We start from the raw sequence: 19,941 nt of genomic DNA on the forward strand, positions 1-19,941 counted from the left end.
TCACGCGTCAAAAAGTTCAGTGCCTGTTAACAAAGTCTTCAGGTCTGTTGGTTACGTGTCAATGATGAAGTACATGTGGATGACTCAGAGAGATGACACAAAGACCCATGACAGCAACGTGAAAAGACAAAAGACAAATAAAATGTGTTTCGTACTAAGAACCGTTTTGAGTCCAACAGAACATGTGATGTTTTATTCAGACAGTTCATTTGACCCCTTCACATTAAAACAAAAGGTAGGTAATTATTTTGGCACATTTTATCCACCAAAGACACGTTGTTGTACTTCCTGGGTCAGTTGCATTGGCCAGTGTGTCAAGCGAAAGAGGCGAAGTCGCCCCCCTTCTGGTGGACCACCATCGGACCTTGTTTAAAAAAAAAATAATAATATGCACAGTAGTTAATGCTGAGAGACAAACACTTTTTTGATGCAGCTTGAATCGTGCAATGAATCACACATATAATGTTTGGAAATTTAAAAGATAGTCTTGCGCTTCATGAAAGTCACAGTTTGTCGTAAAACTAGTGCCTAGTGTTAGGTTTCTATTTCTGGCGATGGCATTTGAAAATGGAGTTCATTTGTGAAGATTATCTTACTGAGCAAAATGTGTGAGTATCATAAACATTTGTTTGCTAATAAGCTCATATTCATCGATAATCCAAAATCAAATGGAAAAATTACACTGGCTTTTTGACAAGGGAACCAGTGTGATGCTAACTTTCGTGCGGCCTACAGAAAAATGTCGTCCCTGGTGGACTCTACTACAACCCATTCCATTTATTTTAAGGCAGCGCCCTCTAGTGGCCATAGTAATAAATAATGGACTGAGCAAAAAAAAAAAAAAAAGACTGTATAATGTTATACGAATATTGAAGAAGCCCCTATAGGGTGGGTGGGAGTGGCGGTGGGATGGGTCAAACAAACACTGGACTTTCACCCAGGAGACCAGTGTCTGCATGTTGAAGTCAAAGCTGACTTGTTGTAACAACAACGTAGCCTAGTACACTATAATGTGTAGCATGGTATGCTAGTGACTTATGTCGTGTCAGATGTGATGTGTGTCACGTGGCAAACGTCATGATACATTAATGACAAAAGTACTTGCCAAACCATGATGTTTTCCTAAACCTAGCCATGTAGTTTTGTTGCCTAAGCTAACCAGGTAGTTCTGGAGCCGAACTGGGACTCTTTCATGATTATAAGGACTTCAACTGTTAGAACAGTGATATATGTTGTTTTTGGGCCGGTGATACAAGTCGTTTTAAAAGTCAGTGGAAATCAGTATTAATATCGGTGATGAAACTTATGACAAAAAAGGAGATGATGACGAGCTAAAAATAGATCTTGATAATAAAAACTAAGACGAAATCTATGTTTCATTTTCGTTGACGAGACGTGACAAAAACGTTCGTGGTGGACTATCAGACACTGATAAAGATGAAGTTCACTTAGTAGTTTAATGTTAATACAGCAAACCTACGACAAACTGTGATTTTCTTGACTATCCAAATGATCTTTTAAATTGACAAACATCATATGTGTAATTCATGGCACAAGTCAAACAGGATCAAAATGTGTTTTCTCCTTTATCGTTGACTACGGTACATATTTTTTCTACAATAAGTTCCTATGGGCGGCACTGAAAGGGGAGGAACTTTGGCTCAATACGCAACCTTGCTTTCCATTCTTTTTTATATAAATATATTTTTTCATGTAATTCAACTACTTCTTTGAAGGAATAGTTTAACATTTGGAAAACACAGAACTTGGCCTTCCCAAGAGTTGGATGAGAAGATATGAAGCTGGAGCCAGCAGCTGGTTAGCTTAGCTTAGCAAAATTATTTCTTGGGTCGTCATGGAATACTCCGACACATTCAACCCATGACACCTTGTTTTTGTATGAACTAGCAATAAAGCTAAAATGAGTGAGTTTCAGAGGTGGACAAAGCCACATTAGCAGTTTCACCTTGCTTGTCTTAAACTAAGGTGACCAGCTGCTGCCTGTAGCGTTATAGTTAGCGCACAAATACAGGAGTGTTGTTGATCTTCTTGTCTAACTCTTGGCAAGAAAGCAAATGCGCGTATTTCCCAAAAAAGTTGAACTATTTCTCCAACAGCACCCATTTTAAGTTTCACACAGCTACTTGTACTTGGGTGTACATATTTCTTTAATCTTCTGTCCTTGGTGAAAAGTAGTCACATCTGTATTGTACTATCATGCAGAGAATTGCCAATAACAATATAATTAAATATTTCTCACAATGTACAAATCCCCTACTGCTGAGCGCTGTTAACTTTGTACCAGCTCTGTATTGACGCACAGATTCACATCCCTGTGAGAGGAGACGAGCCCCTCCTGTGATAATCTACAACAGAGGATGTGTTTTGTCAAGGTTGGACTAATACGATAGAAAACTCTTTTCAATGCTACATCTCAGGGTGCTTTTGACAGCGACTGCCGATCAAGGATTGATGATCAGTTGATGATCAAATGTCAGATCCTTGGGCAGCACGACCCTGAAGGTTAGGGACACAGTGCTCTGAGATGTTCGAGGAAGTTGCACAATCTGTTGAACTCATGAGCTTCCTGGCTGCTGTTCGAAGCTCCACTGTCATTTTCTCATGTCGACATTTTAAATCTGACACCTTGAGGTCACTTTTTTGTTTGTGTGGCAACATAATAAATAATAAATTTCACTCTACACTGACTTCTTGACCATTAGCGAGCAGGAGGATCAGATTGAACCTGCGCTGATGTAAATAAAACAGTCAGGATCTCAGTCGTCATCAAAAGTTTTCAAGCAACCAGTGAAAAACAGTGAAAAGTTGAGCTCGACTGACAAAAGTCTTGATTTAAAAGCCCGCTGCATTCGCACTGTCCTGGTGGAATTGCTCTGCAAGTCATGCATGTGGAAATAACCAACCATAGTCTATATTTGTTAATACAAAGAGGGTCATTTAGTCATTCTGGCAATTCATGAGACACTCGAAACAAGAACCCATAACTGTCGATATTAGTGAAACATACTAGAAGAAAAATATGAACCTCTCAAAAGAGTTTCTGATATTTTTAATTGTCTGCATACTGCAGTACTTGAATACATACTCATACAGTATCGTTTATAGCAAATAACTGAATTATTTCATTTATTTAGCAAAAAGCATGCTGAATAGAAAAGAGTCACTTTTTTCTGAATCGCCCAAAGTGACAGTAAAATTCTTTTTATTTTTCACCAGCGGATCATCTCTCCACGTCTGTGATCTATCTACAAAGGCATGACAAAAACCAAGAGGCTTAGGCATCTAAATCAATAAAGAGAAAAGTGATTGCCTAAAACTGTTGAACTTCAACCAGGTACCTGCACAAATATAATCTCTTTCCTAATAGTAGCACAAACACCTCTGGAAGAGGTACAAAAGAGACAATATGAAGGTGTCAGTAAGAGGAACAAACATCAGTGTAATTTCTTTTTTTTGCTGTAAAATGGGACCGTCTCTGCTTTAACTGCTATTAACAGTGTCATACGTGTGATGTTACAGAGAGAGGAAGTGAGACAGACAGAGAAAGAGACAGAAAGAGATCTTGAGGTCTGTTGTGAAGCATAAAGAGGCACCAAATCCAACTGAGGGAACACACAAAGCAGGTTGAGTTTCAAACCAACATCAGTCATTACATCTGTCTTTAGCCACGATGCACTGTGAGGAATTGTGGAGGAAAATCTATAAAACATCAACCCTCCTGTTCTCATTTCCATCTCGCTTCAGGAGCAATATTTTCTGTACAAATAAAGAGTTAAAAAATAAATCATTAGACCTAAATCAACCCTCAACTCGAAGCTAACAGTGGCTCACAGGAGCTGAGTAAATGGTCTCGTACCGTAGAGTAACGCATCATTGACTTTTCTTACATCTTGCATTAGTGAAGTATTAATAAAAACAGAAAACCCACTTCTGCTGATGTGTCCCACATCAACGCTACTGTATTAGCACAGTGATAGTCTGACTGGATGTGGCTACAAAAAGAACGAAGAATAGAAAAATAAGTTGTTGTTGTTTGCTGACGACACAGTGCTGCACACGTTTAATCACAAAGTCACACTAACAGCTGTGCAGTGTCCACTGACAAACAACGAAACGATCATCATGACCAAAACTACTTCATGGCAAGTTAAATATTTTATTTTTTAATCGGTTACTGGTTATAAAATGTGAGTCATGTTTGGACAGTGCACATGCTCCTCCGCCCTTCAAAATAAGACTATGTAACTTTTGAATGACAAAATAACTCAAATGAAATGTGCAATAAATCGCACCTTTGCTCAGTTTAATATACTATTTTTGCAGCCTCACTAGACTGTATCAAAGAAGTGGACTTCATTACGACACTAAACATCTTCCCTAGTAAGTTTATCACTAGTGTCAAGTCTTCTTCAATACAGCATGATGTACCTTTTGTAAATTATGGTCCAATTTAGAGTAAGACAGATTATTAAGCAGGGTATGCTTACGGCGTGGCTACCTTGCGATTGACAAGTCGCTACCACAGGGTGTCCTTGAGATCTCAGTTAGATCCACCCCTCCCTCCTTCACCATCTTGTCAAAATATGGTCACTTTTGGCTCCAAAAAAATTACATGGCAATGGCCAAAATGCCAAATTCATGGCTTCAAATTAAGCCCTTAGGACCAGTGCTGGGCTATGAACCCAATTAGACATAGTGGCCAAACCGTGGAATTACAACTTGCAGGACGAGGACCGTAACGTGATGCCATGGGGCTTAAAAATACTTTTTCTGACAGACTTACACTGTGAAAGAGACGTCTGTGAATCAGCTGATACAATTTCTTTGAGTGTCACACACGCTGCAAGATGACTCATCTCAATATTGGGACTTTATTTAGAAAACTTCTGTTTGAAATGTTTATGACAACAGCAGAACATAGCTAGAGTTTTTCCTGCCTAATCACTCCCCGTGGATACGAGGAATTTGGGGACATGAGATTTTGGGGGGCTACGGCCTGCAGGTGGATGCTGAAAGAGCAAGCAGCAGTACTGATGCAGGGCAGGAGCATTGACAATACCAATACCAATACCAGTACACTTAAAGCAATTTATAATACTATAATACTAATTGAGTAGTTAATTTGATACCCCTAACATGACTTGAGTGGCATGTAGAATACCTTAAAACTTTAATTAATAGCCAGGGCGTTGTATATATGGGACAGACATCTTTATAGGACAGGCCTTTAATTCCTTTCACACAAAACTCTTGCTTGGAAAAGATCACCACTTTTTTCTTCTCTCTTATTTATGATGCCGGTAATTCTGAACGAATCATATTTTGGTGCTCGTGTTTTCTTGAAATAAACTGGACAATTAAAATGTGGAGAATCTAACCAAGCTAATGATTTGTATCTGTATGTGCGATCTACGCAGCTCACTAACATTAGCTCAGGCATGTAGCCAACAACTCGGAGGGCTTTAAGAGGCTTTACATTTTAAGATCTTCTATAAAAATGAACTGATTTGTGGAGTCAGAGCTTGGTCTTTTGTTAGGCTTGGCTTTTAACTGAAGTTTTACAGCAGCCATAATTTCAGTTTTGGTGGCATTTCGGCACGCTAAACTCCTAGACCCGTCAAATACACAATGCTTAACTTCACCAGACCCTTGGCCCAAAGAGGATCGATCAAGGTATTGTTTCTATACTACTTGGTACCGGGTTATTTCAATCGATACAAATGGTTAGCCGTGATGCTAATCCAGCTGTACCGTGGGATTTTGTGATAACCACACATTTTATATAGCAATACTCAACTGGTCCTGTACAAAAAGGTATGAATGAATTTGCATACCTATTTCCTAATAAAGAGGCAAGCTCCAAGTACAAAATTTTATTTAATTTCAAAAATCTATACGGGGAACCTATTAGTCAATGTTAGCGCATGGGACGCATCATTATCTTACATTACTTCCCATTTAAATGGTTGTGTTATTGGTGCTTTGATGTTAATAGGTTTAAAATGAATTCTTGAATCATTTCGTTAATAAATATTTCATGAGCAACAGTTGGTTGTCAATAGTTATTTGATATTAGCAAATAAAAACCAACATTTATGTCGTAATAAGACTGATAACACACGTTATAGGTGCTATTGTGCACAGATATTAATACAGGTGTGCCTTGAGAGGGCACAGAAAGTTTGAAAACCCTTGTCTTAAAGGTTGCAAGTACCGATACCCAGCCGTCATGGTTGCTATGTCCACTTCTTTGACACAGTCTTTAGGCGTGACCACTAGCTTGTGGCTGCAACGATGGCTAATGCTAGCAAACGTTACACAGGTCTCGCCCTGTAAACTACATTACTGAGTCAGTTTGCTGACTTACACATTGTTTGATCATTTGTCCTTCTCATTTAACTGTCACCTGTGGCAACTATAACATTTGTTTATCAAAAATACATAGTCTTACTTTAGAAATGACCAACTGTAAAAAAAGACAAGGACAAGTCCTTTTTTTTTTTTTTTTTTTACCTCACAGGATGGGGCTCGATAATCATATTTGTCACAGAACATCATGATGTGGTTACTCCTTCAATAAATAAAGTGTTTCCCCCTCAGTTAGGAAATACTGCACAGGGTCAGCTACCAGTGTTGTAGCCTGAGTAATGAGCGTCTCTCCCGTCAGTCAACTTCTCAGTCAGTCGCTGATCCGTCAGTTCCAGTCGTCTATATAATCTCACCAAGACTCCAGCACACAGCCACATAATGTCAGACAACAACACATTTATTTGTTTTCAGCAAGGTTTCTTTTTTATCATCACGAAGGCATATACTATTTTCTCTGTATATTACTTGTTATATATATATCTATATATATCTATAGATATATATGTATAATATTTATATAGAAACAAAAATAAGCGTACATTTTTGCTGAATAAGATTGAAGAATATCAGCAAAGGGCAATGTAAACCATGGTCCATCTAAAACCGGTGAAAGGTGCGGTAGGTCGCCCTTTCCCAACTCACCCACAGTAACAGATTTGCATAGGCAAAAATGGGATTAGCCCTTAGACAGTGGATTCCTGAATTCTTTATAGAGATGCAAAATCTAGTTCAGCTCAACACAATTAAAAACAAACATACATACAAACAAAAAAATAATAATAATGTTGACTAGGCCAAGCTCTCTTTAACCCCTCTGGTCATATACATAGTCATTTTTCTGTGCACATTTTTGTTTACAGTGTTAGGCTTCAAGTAGATCTAAAAACAACTTGTACATTGACAACTAGATGTGAAATAAATTAACCAACATGAGAGGTAGTGAAAAGCCTACGGAGACGTTTGTTGTTGTTTCTTTTTTTTTATACAAAGGAAAAAAAATCATAAAACGTGTCAGTAAGGCCAAAGCTTCGCAAACCTCCTCCGCCCCCATCAGGACACTTCAGCTCTAAAAGTGTTTTCGGTCAACAAACCACAGCCACGTTTCAAAAAGAAAACACCCCCTCGCTTGGAACCCATGGAGATTTAAAGACAAAAATCTAAACTCAGCGATGACACTACATCACTTCACATCATCATCATTGCTTGTAAAATCTACATTTGAAATGCAGTTATTAAAAAATAAACAACCGTGTACTCTTCCCCCGCTGTGTAAAAGTCACAATAAATTAAGAGGAAAGGACGTGAGCAGACAACGCGAGCTTCTGCTGCGTCCGTCCTCCCTGTAAAACACCGTTACCTGGGTTTTCTGCTGTGTCTATCCTCCCCCTGTAAACCCTGTGAAGTGCTAAAAGGAGTTAGCACTGGGGCAGAGACCTGCTGGCTCGTCTGCTCACACTGGGGACAGTTATCTCCCCAAGGTTACGAGTATCTAATAAGGTACACACATCGCACAATTTAAAAATGTAAACTTGGTTTTTAATTGCACCATGATTTCATTATCTGGTTCTTGGTGAAACATTCTCGTGTTAATTACTGTGTAGACTCAGCGACAAGGAGCTGTACTGTGCAGGAGAGGTCTGCAGGAGAGCGTCAGGAGCGACAAGCGTTCGTCTACGGACTCAAAAAAGTTACAAAGTTGTCCAAATACAACATCTAAAATGGTTCCTGGAAAGTGCTCCGAGGAGAAAGTGTGACAATTGATCCTCCAGTATCAGGATTGGTTAATTGCTCTGTATTCGTCTGATCGACTGAGCGCATGCATGCACAGCTCTTCATTACAGCAGCTAAGCAACATCAATCAAGTCCCTATGGGTGTTAATGTGGTCTGCGTGTGAGTACTGTATTGCCAAAGGTTAAATATACTATATTTTATTAAGGAACATTGCAGTGATTATTGGATTAGACTTGCCTTCTTTGACTTTACTGATTTAAAACCAATACTTCACGACAGAAAGCTTTTGTAGTAGCACGATAGCTTGGTTTTAAGCTGGCGGCTTCATTTAGTCAACGTCTGGAGGAAACTCAAAATCCCATCATTCAATGGACTCTTTTTTCCATTTAGGCTCAAGCAGAAGACCTGTATTTCTTTTTTAAAAACAATAAATTGAATTATCTGTTTCCTTATTTAAGTCCTCTTGCAAACTAGAAGCAGCCAGTTCTTAAATAATCCAACAGTACCATTAAAACATTTTGAGTATCGTCGTCATGGTAAGTAATTTACAAGCTAAACTTCGGACAATTCAAAACCAATCTAACATGGTGGGACATAGACTCCAATCTAGTCACTAACTACATCCAATTGCACTTCAATAGTCTGCTAATACATCCTGTGCCGTCTACTCTTAAATTTAATCTAGTCCAAACTTGGCACGTGAACTTCAGGTAGTTTAAAGGAGGTGGCAACACGGATGCCCACATTTACCAGTGAGGAGTGGCACTGTTTCATTGACACTTCACGACCAACCGAGAGGTCAGCCCTCCATCGTGTGACACAAAGAATATACTCGGAGGCCCAGTTCATTAAACAAAATAGCATATACTGCACTCATGCACTTTCTACTGCACATCCACAGGCCGGGAACAAATGTTCACATCATCAAAAAAATAACAAAAAAAGAATATGTCCTTTTTGCTAAAAATGTTAATGGGACATTTTGGCAAGACCCCCTTAAAAGTTTTTTTTTTTTCTTTTTTTTTTTACTAAATGTTTCTGTTAAGTGTGTAACTGTACCATACACACACACATAGCCATTATCATCGCATGCTGTCAAAGTCAGATTAGAAAAACAAACCAGAGTGTGTGAGGGCTGGCAGTGGGATGGAGGGTTAGCACGGCGAGCACAAGCATGCTCACTGCTTGCCTACAGCATGCTGAAACCTAGTTAGCCTCGTCGAGACGGCTAGCGTGTGGCTAGCTCGGTACGGTAGCATGTTAGCATCGTTAAACCAACCCTCTTCACTCGCTCTGGTGCAAAAATGAGTGTCTTGAATAGGCAGTAGCTAAGTGAAGTACTACCATACACTCTCCCAGCTCCGTCTGCCGGAGAAACAGACATGCACCAGAAGGACTCTACAGGCGTCTGGCATCTCTTCACAGCATCTTTGACATCATGTTTGGCACCCGGGTTATGTATCTGCAGCTGGACGTCCAACTCCAGGGACGGTTACCTACAGCAGCTAAAGCTAGAGCCTTACAGACAAAGGCCAGGGTTCAATAACCCTTCAGTAACATCAGTGCCTGCTCCATGCAGAACCAGCTTTCCATAATGCTCAAATTCAGAATAAAAACACTAAAAGGTAAACCCTCTTTTTTCTGCGTAACTATTTCAAAATGTAGATGACTATTTGGAGTCAATGTGTTTTTCTTTTTTTTTTCTCCTCACTGGGCACCTGTGCTTGTCAGGCTGTGATGGTCTGAGTTGAAGGGAGGAGGAGGAGGAGGAGGAGGAGGGGGAAAAAAGATGGGAGGTAGGGAATCGTTGGACAAACTGTGGTTGCTTTCCAGAAAAAAACTCCAGCAGCGCTTGTGCTGCCTTTTCCTTACACGTAAAGGCATTGTGATTTTCTCAGTGGAGAGATTTTTTGACTAAAGTTCATGAGTAATAATAATACATGTAGCTGCCCAACCACAATTCTAGCCCTTACTTCTCCCAGTTAAAGAATCCTAAAGAAGGAAAGTGCTTGGACGGACGGACAGACGGACGGACGGACGGATGGATGGACAGGTGGATAGATGGATGGATGGGTAAGTGCTGCTGCCTTTGCTGCAGAGGCCGTCAAATCTCCTCAATAAAAAAACTGCAGTAAGCTTAAAATTGGCAGAAGTGTACTTTTTCCCTTCACTGAATATAGACATCCAGACAGAGACACACAGGTCCCCCGTGTTAATACATCTCAATATTCAAAAACGGTTGCAGTCCGCGGCTTACATCGTCAAGCTACTGTAGAGAGAGAGAGTTACATGCAGAGCCAGTGCTTCTACTGGTTAAACGGGCAGAGACGCCCCAACTCCCACCAACAACTAGGTGTCATGTTTGGACAGTAAAGAAATAAAACATTTTTACACATCTGAAGAATGGGACAGAATTAGAAAAACAAAAAACATATGAAAGAATGAGTAAAGAGAGAGATATTAAAGTATGAGGTCTAAATATTACAGTACAGGAACAGTTGGCTTGTCCTTTTTCTCTCTCTCTCTCTGTCTGTCCCCACCGCCTGAGGAGTCCTTGTCCACAGTTAACCAGCAGCTGGCCATCAGGTTGGCTGTTTCTACCGACAGCCGACAAGCAGGTTGGCCAGTCAACCGTAACAAACAGCACAAATTTTGCTAGCAAAACAATCACTGGCCAGCATTAATGGTCTTAAACTGACCAATAACCAACCAGCAAAGGCCGACCTGGCTCCAGTGGAGAACTGGATATAAATTGCTTAAAAAATATAAATAAAAAACAACCAGCTATCTCGGATGTCATTCAGTCTTTTTTCAATCAAAAAAGAGGGAGAGATTTTTCCAAACCCGACTTCTGGCACCATAGTAGTATTTGAAGTTTAAGTAGTAGTCTCGTTGGCGTACGATGGCGATGAGGGAGGGTGGAGGGGTCTAGGTGTCGAGGCAGGTGCGCCTCCTGTTGGCCAGGAGGTCTCTGTAAACGGAGGAGTTGAGGAAACGGGGGTAGGAGTCGCGGTGCATCAGGGTGTAGATCTGAAACTGGGCCTCCTCGTACATCAGATTGCTGGGCTGCGCCAGGCTCAGGTTAATTCCTTCTCTGACCCGTGAGTCCAGACTCACCTGTGGGGAGGAAAACAAGTCCGATTTAGAAACCATCGTGGTTATTTAAGTAATGCGTGGAGCGCCAGTGACTTTATTAAGACATAACACAGACAGAGGAAAATGGGCTACATATCAGCAGTTAAACTTGATTAATCTGACAACAACCTGGCAGATCACTACTTGGGTTTGTAGTTCCTGATCAGACAGAGCACTTTCTGCAGCTTAAATTTGTTCCTAGCTAGCCACCAAATCACCTGTCCTTAGCTTACCGCTATTCTGCTGTGAAGTATACCAGGGATGGGCGATATGGCCCAAAAAAAAAAATCACGATATTTCAGGGTATTCTTGCGATAACGAAATTCTTGATGATATTACAAATTAGTAAAAAAGAAATGTATTATTAATTTGAGAAACTAGAACTGCAACAAAATAAGTGATATAGTTTTACAGTTGCCTTCAAATATTCAGTAAAAAATAAACAAAAATGATCTCTCATTTCTTTAGTTTGTGAACAACATCAGTAACTCAGAGTGAGATTCAGATTCTGTATACAATATTAATAGTTCAACAAAATGAAATCTACCACAAATTACACATTTAAACAGCTCCCAAATACAAAAATGTCCCCTGGGATCCTTATATATAAATCAACAGGTGATTTCCTTCTTTTAATAAAATCCTAAATGATTAAGTTATTTTTTCCCACCTGGACCTTTATGCTCTGCCATTTCTCCTCTAATCATCACGCTGTAACTACTACTGCTCAATTCATCTGACTGGACATTGGAAAAAAATGCCAATGACGTTGTGCGCTTTCAGCTCTAAGTTGAAGGGTTTTTTTTATCTTGTGGCGTTTAGGGCACTCCTAAACAAATACAAGGCACACTGAACAGAAAAATGTGTGGTGCTCAGCCACGCAAAAACAGCAAGCAAACGCTTCACTCACATTTAAAACAACTTAAAAAAGCTGTCCAGGCTGCTACAAAGTACTCTGTCCGATCAAGGCCTGAAGAGTCTACAGCCATGCTAGCAGCACAGTGGTTTCACCATCTTGGTATAGTGTGTTTGCATACTAACATTTCTGGATTAGCAATAAATATAAAGCACAGGTTAATGTTTGCAGTTTGCAGGTCATTCTGTTCTAGAAGAAAAACAGGTTAAGTTTGAACTTTGATTTCACAAGCAATCTCACAGCAAATAAGAATTTTCTTTGCTCTGTTCTGTGGTGGCTCATTTCTGCCAAATGAACACAAATACAAGCGTACCTCTTTGGGTGATAATATGGACACATAGTCTTCGTATATGATCCTGGACTTCTCCTCCACCACCGACGGATTCGTCTCCTTCTTCAGCTCTTCACAGGCCAACCAGAAAAGCAGGTTGTCCTCGCTGTACTCCGAGCGCAGGAACTCCCGGAAGATCTCCCGGCCTTCCAGCGAGCGCAGCATCAACTCAAAGCTCCGTGCCCACGACAGCGCTTCCTCTAGACTGGGGTGTCTACAGTTAGACATGAAACAAAGGCAATGAAGAAGCGTGTGTGTGTGTGTGTGTGTGTGAGACTGACACAATAGTGATTACACAAACGTGACAGGCTGGAGGGATGACAGCTAGACTTACTGTTCTTCTGTAGCTTCAATACTGTCCATCTTGGTGCAGGTCTGTCGCTCACTCCGCTCCATCCTGTCTTCATTCCTGGATTGGAGACAAGAAATGATTATGCCTAACTTTTTGGCATGTTTCTGCCTGTTTAAATTAATGAGTTTGAGTTATCATTAAGATACAAAGTGATTATTTATCTTAGCATTTTTCCACTTTTGGTACAATCCAAGAAAAATCTCTTCACTATAAACAACATAATTTCTCCTCTCTCTACAGACGTCCAGATCCAATCAACAACATCAGTATCAAGACTGATTGATTTCGTCTGTTGTTCCACACCGGCTGTCAAAATACCCCAAATGCACTCTGTTAAAACCCTGGAATCACTTTATAATGCACAGCATTGTTAGCAGGTGAACCACAGGGTTGAACGAGCAAATAAATAGCATCCAGGAGTTTCAATTAATTATATCTACACCGACAGCATGCATCAGTGACTGTCAGCCAGCGGAGCCACTTTGGGTTAATAAACACTTTAAATATTCCAGGGTTCCAGCATTTTATGCCGCCTGAACCTTTCAACCACTGAGCTAAATTTGCACTGTGCGATGCAGAGTGTAGAAGGGTGCTGGTTTCTATCCCAGCTGACACTGGGCAAGAGGCAGGGTACACCCTGGACAGGTGACCAGACTATCACAGGGCTGACACATACAGACAAACAACCATTCACACTCACATTCACACCTACGGACAATTTAGAGTCACCAATTAACCTGCATGTCTTTGGACTGTGGGAGGAAGCTGGAGCACCCAGAGAAAACCCACACTGACACGGGGAGAACATGCAGGCTCCACTCAGAGGTGCTCCCCCACCCTAAGGACAGCTTCAGGCAACAATGCTAACCACTTCACACACTGGGGGCGTAATGAATAAAGGACATGAAAATGCAAAATACTTGCCTTCGAATATTTACACTAGCAGTGCTGCAAGGTTGCAACAGTTGCCCAATAAAAGGTTTTGATGCAAATAGATTTGCCAGCAGCAATGCAAATTTGCGAGGACTACTTGGATCCTATTCCCCCAGAGCAGCATCTGGCAGTCTGTACTGCAAGTTGCTGTATAGCCTAAACTACTGGAAGATACTTTATTGAGTTTCCTTTTAGAGAAATGCTCTGAGTGGATTTGAGTTACCTCTGGTGAACAGTTACACAGTGTGTATTGTGAAAGGCAAGAGAGGAATGAGTGGATCTGGTGTGTGCGGCCTTTGTCAAGGTTGAATTCAGACGATGGAGAATCTGTGTTGTTATTTTGGAGGTATGCACAATATTGGATTTTTTGCCGGTATCCAATATGCCGATATACAACAACTCATTTTACCGATAACTGATACCGATATCGATATATCCACTATTTTCCCTGCCTAATTTTAGTGATCATGAAGTCTCTTCTGTAGTGGAATTAACATCATATTATGCATGCATACTCTCATCATTGATTCTGATAGTTCATTATAAAACCAATATCAGCCAATACCAATGATGTGCCGATATTATCAGTGTGCATAAGCTCAGAAAATCGATTTCTCGCCACGTAATAGTCACGTTCTGTGTGAAAGTACTCATGACAAACACAACAGTTCGATAAAAATGTACTGACGTGTGAATTAATCGCACAAAACAAAACAATCTCAGTGTGTAAAGGCTTTAAAACTGAGTTTAAAGTGAGGATTTATCTGCCTGCAGCTTCAATTTTGACCACTGTCTTTAAAATCGGTCACTCGCAAGTCACACAACTTCGCAAAAGTGCAATACTAAAGTGTTTGAGTACCCTTTGACATTGTTCACCACAGCCTGTCACGGAGGTCTCAAGTCAGAAATACGTAATAAGGAATAAAGGTTTTGATCTACAGTCCCATGTGCTAGAATCTCTTTATTCTAGTGCTGAAACCACTTGTTGATTAATCGCTTATTTGACGGGGTGAAAATTAGTCAGAAACCATATTAATAATCAATTGTTCAAGTCATTTTTTCATCAAATGCACAAAAATCTAGTCACAGCTTCTCACTTCTGAGCATTTATTGACTTTATCTGTCACATGTCACAGTAATCAGGACTGTTAGAATTTGCAAGCGTCGCCTCGGGGTTTAGGAAATTGTGACAGTCACTTCTTAAAGGGCCAGTGTGTAAAATGGGTTGAAAACAGTGACATCAGTGGTCAAATTCTAGATTGCAGGGCTCACTCGCTCACCCCTCCCGTCGGGTAAATGACGGTGGCCTCGTAGGGACAAAAAGCCTTGCGCACGAGTTTTTCAGGAGTAGGTCTATCTAGCGACGAGGTGTATTTAGAAATCTAAACCATGTTACAATATTGTAATGAATCCCTCACGAGCAGGAGACCAGAGGAGCGTTCAGGAAAAAGACCAGTTTATTTGAGCACTCCAAAAACTCCGGTAACACTCCAGGGGGTAAATGACTCAGTCCCAAACTCCCCCCCTCCCCTCTCTGCTCAATCTCCAGCCTGCACACTGACTGACAGCATAGCCGGTAAACAGAGCTCAGCTGTTTATTTAGCCTAGCAATATCTCCAGACTATAGCAGCTGCAATGGACGACTTTGAACGCGATTTTGAAGAGTTTCTTGTAGCGGACACAGACCCAGAGCCATACCTGTTTGAGCCGGAGCGTACAGATGAGGAACTCCATGTGTTTGATGCTGAGCGGGCAAGAAGAGAGGCTGAATGCACAGAATGGGATTTAGTGCTACTGCTACCATCGTTGGGGAGATATATCATCAGGAGGAAAAGCGCCGCAGAGAGTGCATCACAAGGAGTGAAGTTGCGTCTTCTTTTCCTCGCAGATGACGGTTCGGGTTCATTCTCTCCTGTTGCGTGGTAAGTGTGGTCCATTCGCAAACTTTATAACTAAAAAAACTTTTCACTACTCTCTATCGACGAACTACTAACACTCTGCTGTTTCCTCCTTCTTCTTCCTCCCGCTCTCTTCGTTGGTTTATTTTATAGTGTTTTTTATTTTATAGTGATTATACACTTATATAAACATATTAATGGGCAGAATATTCAGATTCAGATTCAGATTGACAATAAACCATGCCAAATATTACACACTGGCCCTTTAAAATTCCTGACATTTTTTAACCCAAACATTTAACTGATAGATCCAGACTGATGGACAGATAAACCAAAAATGAAAGCAGCTGCAGGTGCAGCGCCTCTCAGTTGATCTCTTTAAGCGATCACTCGCACAGCGAAGCGTCAGCGGGCGCTTCAGACGACGCATGTTCAAAGTCCGTATGACAATAAAGCTACAGTTAAACCTTTATGTAAACACTTGAAACACACAAACATGGTAGCCTCTCTGTCTGTCGTAGCTCAGTCACACTCGCTGAGTCCACAATGCAACACACACTGAGCCATCTATTTTTGTCCCACCATGGAGGATCTTTCCTTCCTCTTGCTGTCTCTTGTCAAAGTCCCCATTGTGCGGCAGTAATGGGCACAGCTAGCCACAGCCCCCGGGCACCCTCACAATACAGCTAAATATACAGGCTGTTCTTCACAGCTGTTTTGCATGTGATGTGTGGATGGAAATAGAAGGCACCCCAACTAGATAAGGGCCTTGTGTGCGGGTGGGTGAGGAGGGTGTAGAAAGTAGAGAAAGGAGAGAGAAAGAAGGAATAATAAAACTAAAGGGAGATGAGAGTGACTCACACAGATCTCTACCACTTGACCATGCATGATAGTAAAAAAAAACTGTGACACAGAGAGCGTTCAGTGATAAATATATTCACACAAACCTGCACTGAAAAAGGCAAAGTCTCCCTGCCAGCCTTAACGCTAAAATAAATAAACATATAGGCAGCTGAGGACAAATTTCCAGGCTCATTCTGGAGATCTGACAGCACTATTTGATTGAGAAACACAGAGCGGAGTCACAGAGCACTCACTACGGGCCCAGTCCACAAGCTGCCACCACTTCAGATGAAGTGGTGTGAAAGAAGCAGCACATTCACCATTCACTGCCTGAAAACAATGTTTCATTCACTCCTCTCTCCCTGCAAGAGTTCAGCCACAGTGAAGCAGCGGTAGGAGCTGCACAGCAGTTACTGGTTCTGGTGCCTTGCTCAGGGGCGATGAGGTGCAGTGAGTGTTTGTGCAAGTCTGTATTCTTTTCTCTCTGGTGAAGGAGGAATTAAAGGATCAGTGTGTAGGATTTCGGAGGACATATTGGCAGAAACGGAGTATGTTTTCTTGAGTGTAATAATCACCTGAAAATAAAAAATGATCGTGTTTTCATCACCACAGAATAAGCTGTTTGTATCTACATAGGGAGCAGGTCCTCGTCTATAGAGATCACCATGTTCACTGCCACTGTTTTTGCATTTTTGCGTCAGCCACCATAGTTAAAAACAAAACAAAAAAAAAAAACACTGATTGGTAATGTGAAGTTGCTTTATTCAGTGTTTTTACCAGTTGAAATCACCGGGTCTGTTCGTTTTGGAGAGGAATAGACCTCTGTGGATAATTCAGCTCCCAGTATTCCCTGGAACTTCCTGAATTGCAAAGTTGCAAAGAAGTTGCAAAGATAGCGGCCCATCTCTGACATGCAAAGCAGCGCAGGAGAGACACTAATTTGCAAAGTGAAACTGCTTTATTCAGTGTTTTTACCAGTTTTAATTACCTGGTCTGTTTGTTTTGGAGGGAAAAAGACCTCTGCAGATAATTTGGCTCCTGGTTAAAAAAAAAAAAAAAACTGAACAATGAACATTGAGGGAATCCTAATCAGGAAAAGTTTCATCAAAATGTTTGCCCCATGCACAACGTGCAGCTCAAAATCCACAAAACCAGCTAAAATCCAGTCTATGAACCCTTTTGGGAATTGGCCAATGCAACGCTATGATTGGCCAGTCTGCTTTTGAGGGGCAGGACTTGGCAAAAGATCAGTTGTTCAACTCGGAAAACTGTAAAAATGCAAGTTTGTTTGTAGAAAGCTTTACTGGCTCCCATACTTCCCTGCTCATCAGCGCTGTGTCAATATAATGTCTGTTTCTGGGCAACACAACATCAGCATAACATCACAGATTAACAGAATAAAAACTATCAGATTCTTCAGACACAGAATTTATATTATTGTGTAGGTTAATATGTTCTTACCAGAGACACTTGCAGCAGCCACACCAGCAGAGGCAGCAGGTGTTGGGTCGGGGCTGTCCAGGGGCCTGGGGTGGGGCCTCGATGTGCGCCGCCTGCCTTTTTCTCATCTCCACTCCACTCACACTCCGGGGCTTCACAACGTATAAACACACAGAATAAAAACACTGTTAAACACCCTTCAAATGAATAACGTTATAACAGAGAGTGTGTTTTCAAATTTGGTATCCATGTTTTACTTCTGGCTCACTGGCAATATGTCTTATTAAAGGGGGGGGATAAAAGATACTGTGTGTGAGTGTGTGAAGAGGGATGAAGCCAGCGAGTGAGAGAGAGCACTCATGCAGGACAGAGAGGATTCCCTTCCTTGTACGGTATGAGGGTTCCTGGCACTAAGCCAAGTCTTTCACTTGGCTTTGACAGACACTACACATACATTTCAACGGGCGCAGACACAGACGAGCAGGCTCTACACATCTCGCACCCAGACGGACACATGCCAATAAATAAACACAAATTCATGCACACACTTATACACTTATATCAACCTGTCGCTTTAAGGATTTAAGCCTGGGCACACCACACTAACTAAATAATGAGGTGCTTCTTTTATACAGTATGTACTGCTGTTCGTCTGATGCATCGCTCCAATGCAGACACACAGTATCGATCGTGGTTTCTGCTGATGCTTTGATGTTTCTGTTACTGTAATGTACTGTATAATGTATGAAACATGTAATGGAAATAAATGTACAGTGTGTGGTAAAACTTCAGTCAGCTTAACTACAGAGCAATGCTTTGCGCTAAACACTACAGTCAGCATCCTCTCAGCGATAACGCTGACATGCTGACTCTTATAACTCTGGTGATCATCCTGAGCAGAACATAAATGTTTGCACCACTTTACATTACGGGACAGTGCACTCAGAAACACTTATGATGGCCCCAGACTTAAAGTTAGAGATCACTAAAGTCCTTACGATACATCATCTGGAGACCATGAGTGTCCAAGAGACCCATTTTAACTGTAGGGCTACCTCTTGAAAGTCCAAGATTTGAATCACTGGTCGGAGACCCCTTAGTTAAGTAATAGGTTTCAAGTCGAGCAGTCATTTTTTGTTTTCGTCAGTGTGCAACATGCTTCTGGGGATGTTCCGGTCCCCAAATTTAGATGCTCTCATGCTCCTCTCTGATACAGGCGGCTGAGGACCCAAACCGAGGGTGAGTTTGACTGAGACGGAAGCTTTGCCCGGTCACGCTCTGAGATAATGTTATCTTCTGCCTTGTGCTTCAAAGTGGTGAATTTATAGTTCACAGCAACTTCATACGACACAGTCTTTAGCTTTTGTTTGATATCTAGTGTCGACAAATAATGTTCCAAGTTTCCAATCTGTTGTTAGCATAGTTAGCACCTGGGAGGGCTAACTTTGGCTTGTTTACGTGCACTGTTACCCTGAATGTCCCGCTAAACCCTGATTACACTCTCAAACTCGATATGGAAAAAAGGACAAAAGTAAAATATTGTACTGAACAGTCAAATCTGATTCATCTGACATAATTCCAATTTGGGTACAGCACTAATTTACTGTCATGTCACCAGAAAATATTTGACATTTTGCTTGAACAATATGTGAAACGATGATCAGTTTTCCAATCAATTCACTTGAGATTGAGATTACAACAGAATTTAAGTTTGGGTCATTTTAGGCCATTATGGAAAGTGTATGAGGTCGATGAAGAGTTTCTGCAAATGGTTCTATCACAGTGGTGTCAAACATACGGCCTCTGGACCAGAACTAACCCCCCAAAGTGTCCAAAATCGGCCCAGTAGATTACTAGAAGAAGAGGTGCCAGGTTTCAGGTGCAAGTTAAACCATGTGTTGCCTACTTCATGTAAAATTCTGCTTCAGAGGCTTTCCAATCCCGACCAGGATACAGTTCTCTGATATAAAG

At 41.1% G+C, this 19,941-nt stretch overlaps 1 protein-coding gene across 2 annotated transcripts in view; it reads right to left on the bottom strand.

The window, feature by feature from the left end:
- Nucleotides 1-830: 830 nt before the first annotated feature.
- The window catches only part of rgs17 (regulator of G protein signaling 17), a 28,438-nt gene continuing 9,327 nt past the window's right edge, over nucleotides 831-19,941 (bottom strand). For both annotated transcript variants that reach the window (XM_049600673.1, XM_049600672.1), the window contains 4 exons: nucleotides 17,992-18,122; nucleotides 12,839-12,913; nucleotides 12,487-12,718; nucleotides 831-11,239 (listed from right to left, as the gene is read on the bottom strand). In XM_049600673.1, the coding sequence (XP_049456630.1) occupies nucleotides 11,051-11,239; nucleotides 12,487-12,718; nucleotides 12,839-12,913; nucleotides 17,992-18,122 (627 nt within the window). In that variant the 3' untranslated portion in view covers nucleotides 831-11,050. The remainder of the gene's footprint in view (nucleotides 11,240-12,486; nucleotides 12,719-12,838; nucleotides 12,914-17,991; nucleotides 18,123-19,941) is intronic.

The sequence above is a fragment of the Epinephelus fuscoguttatus genome, linkage group LG16 (assembly GCF_011397635.1).
Source record: "Epinephelus fuscoguttatus linkage group LG16, E.fuscoguttatus.final_Chr_v1".
NCBI lineage: Eukaryota > Metazoa > Chordata > Actinopteri > Perciformes > Serranidae > Epinephelus > Epinephelus fuscoguttatus.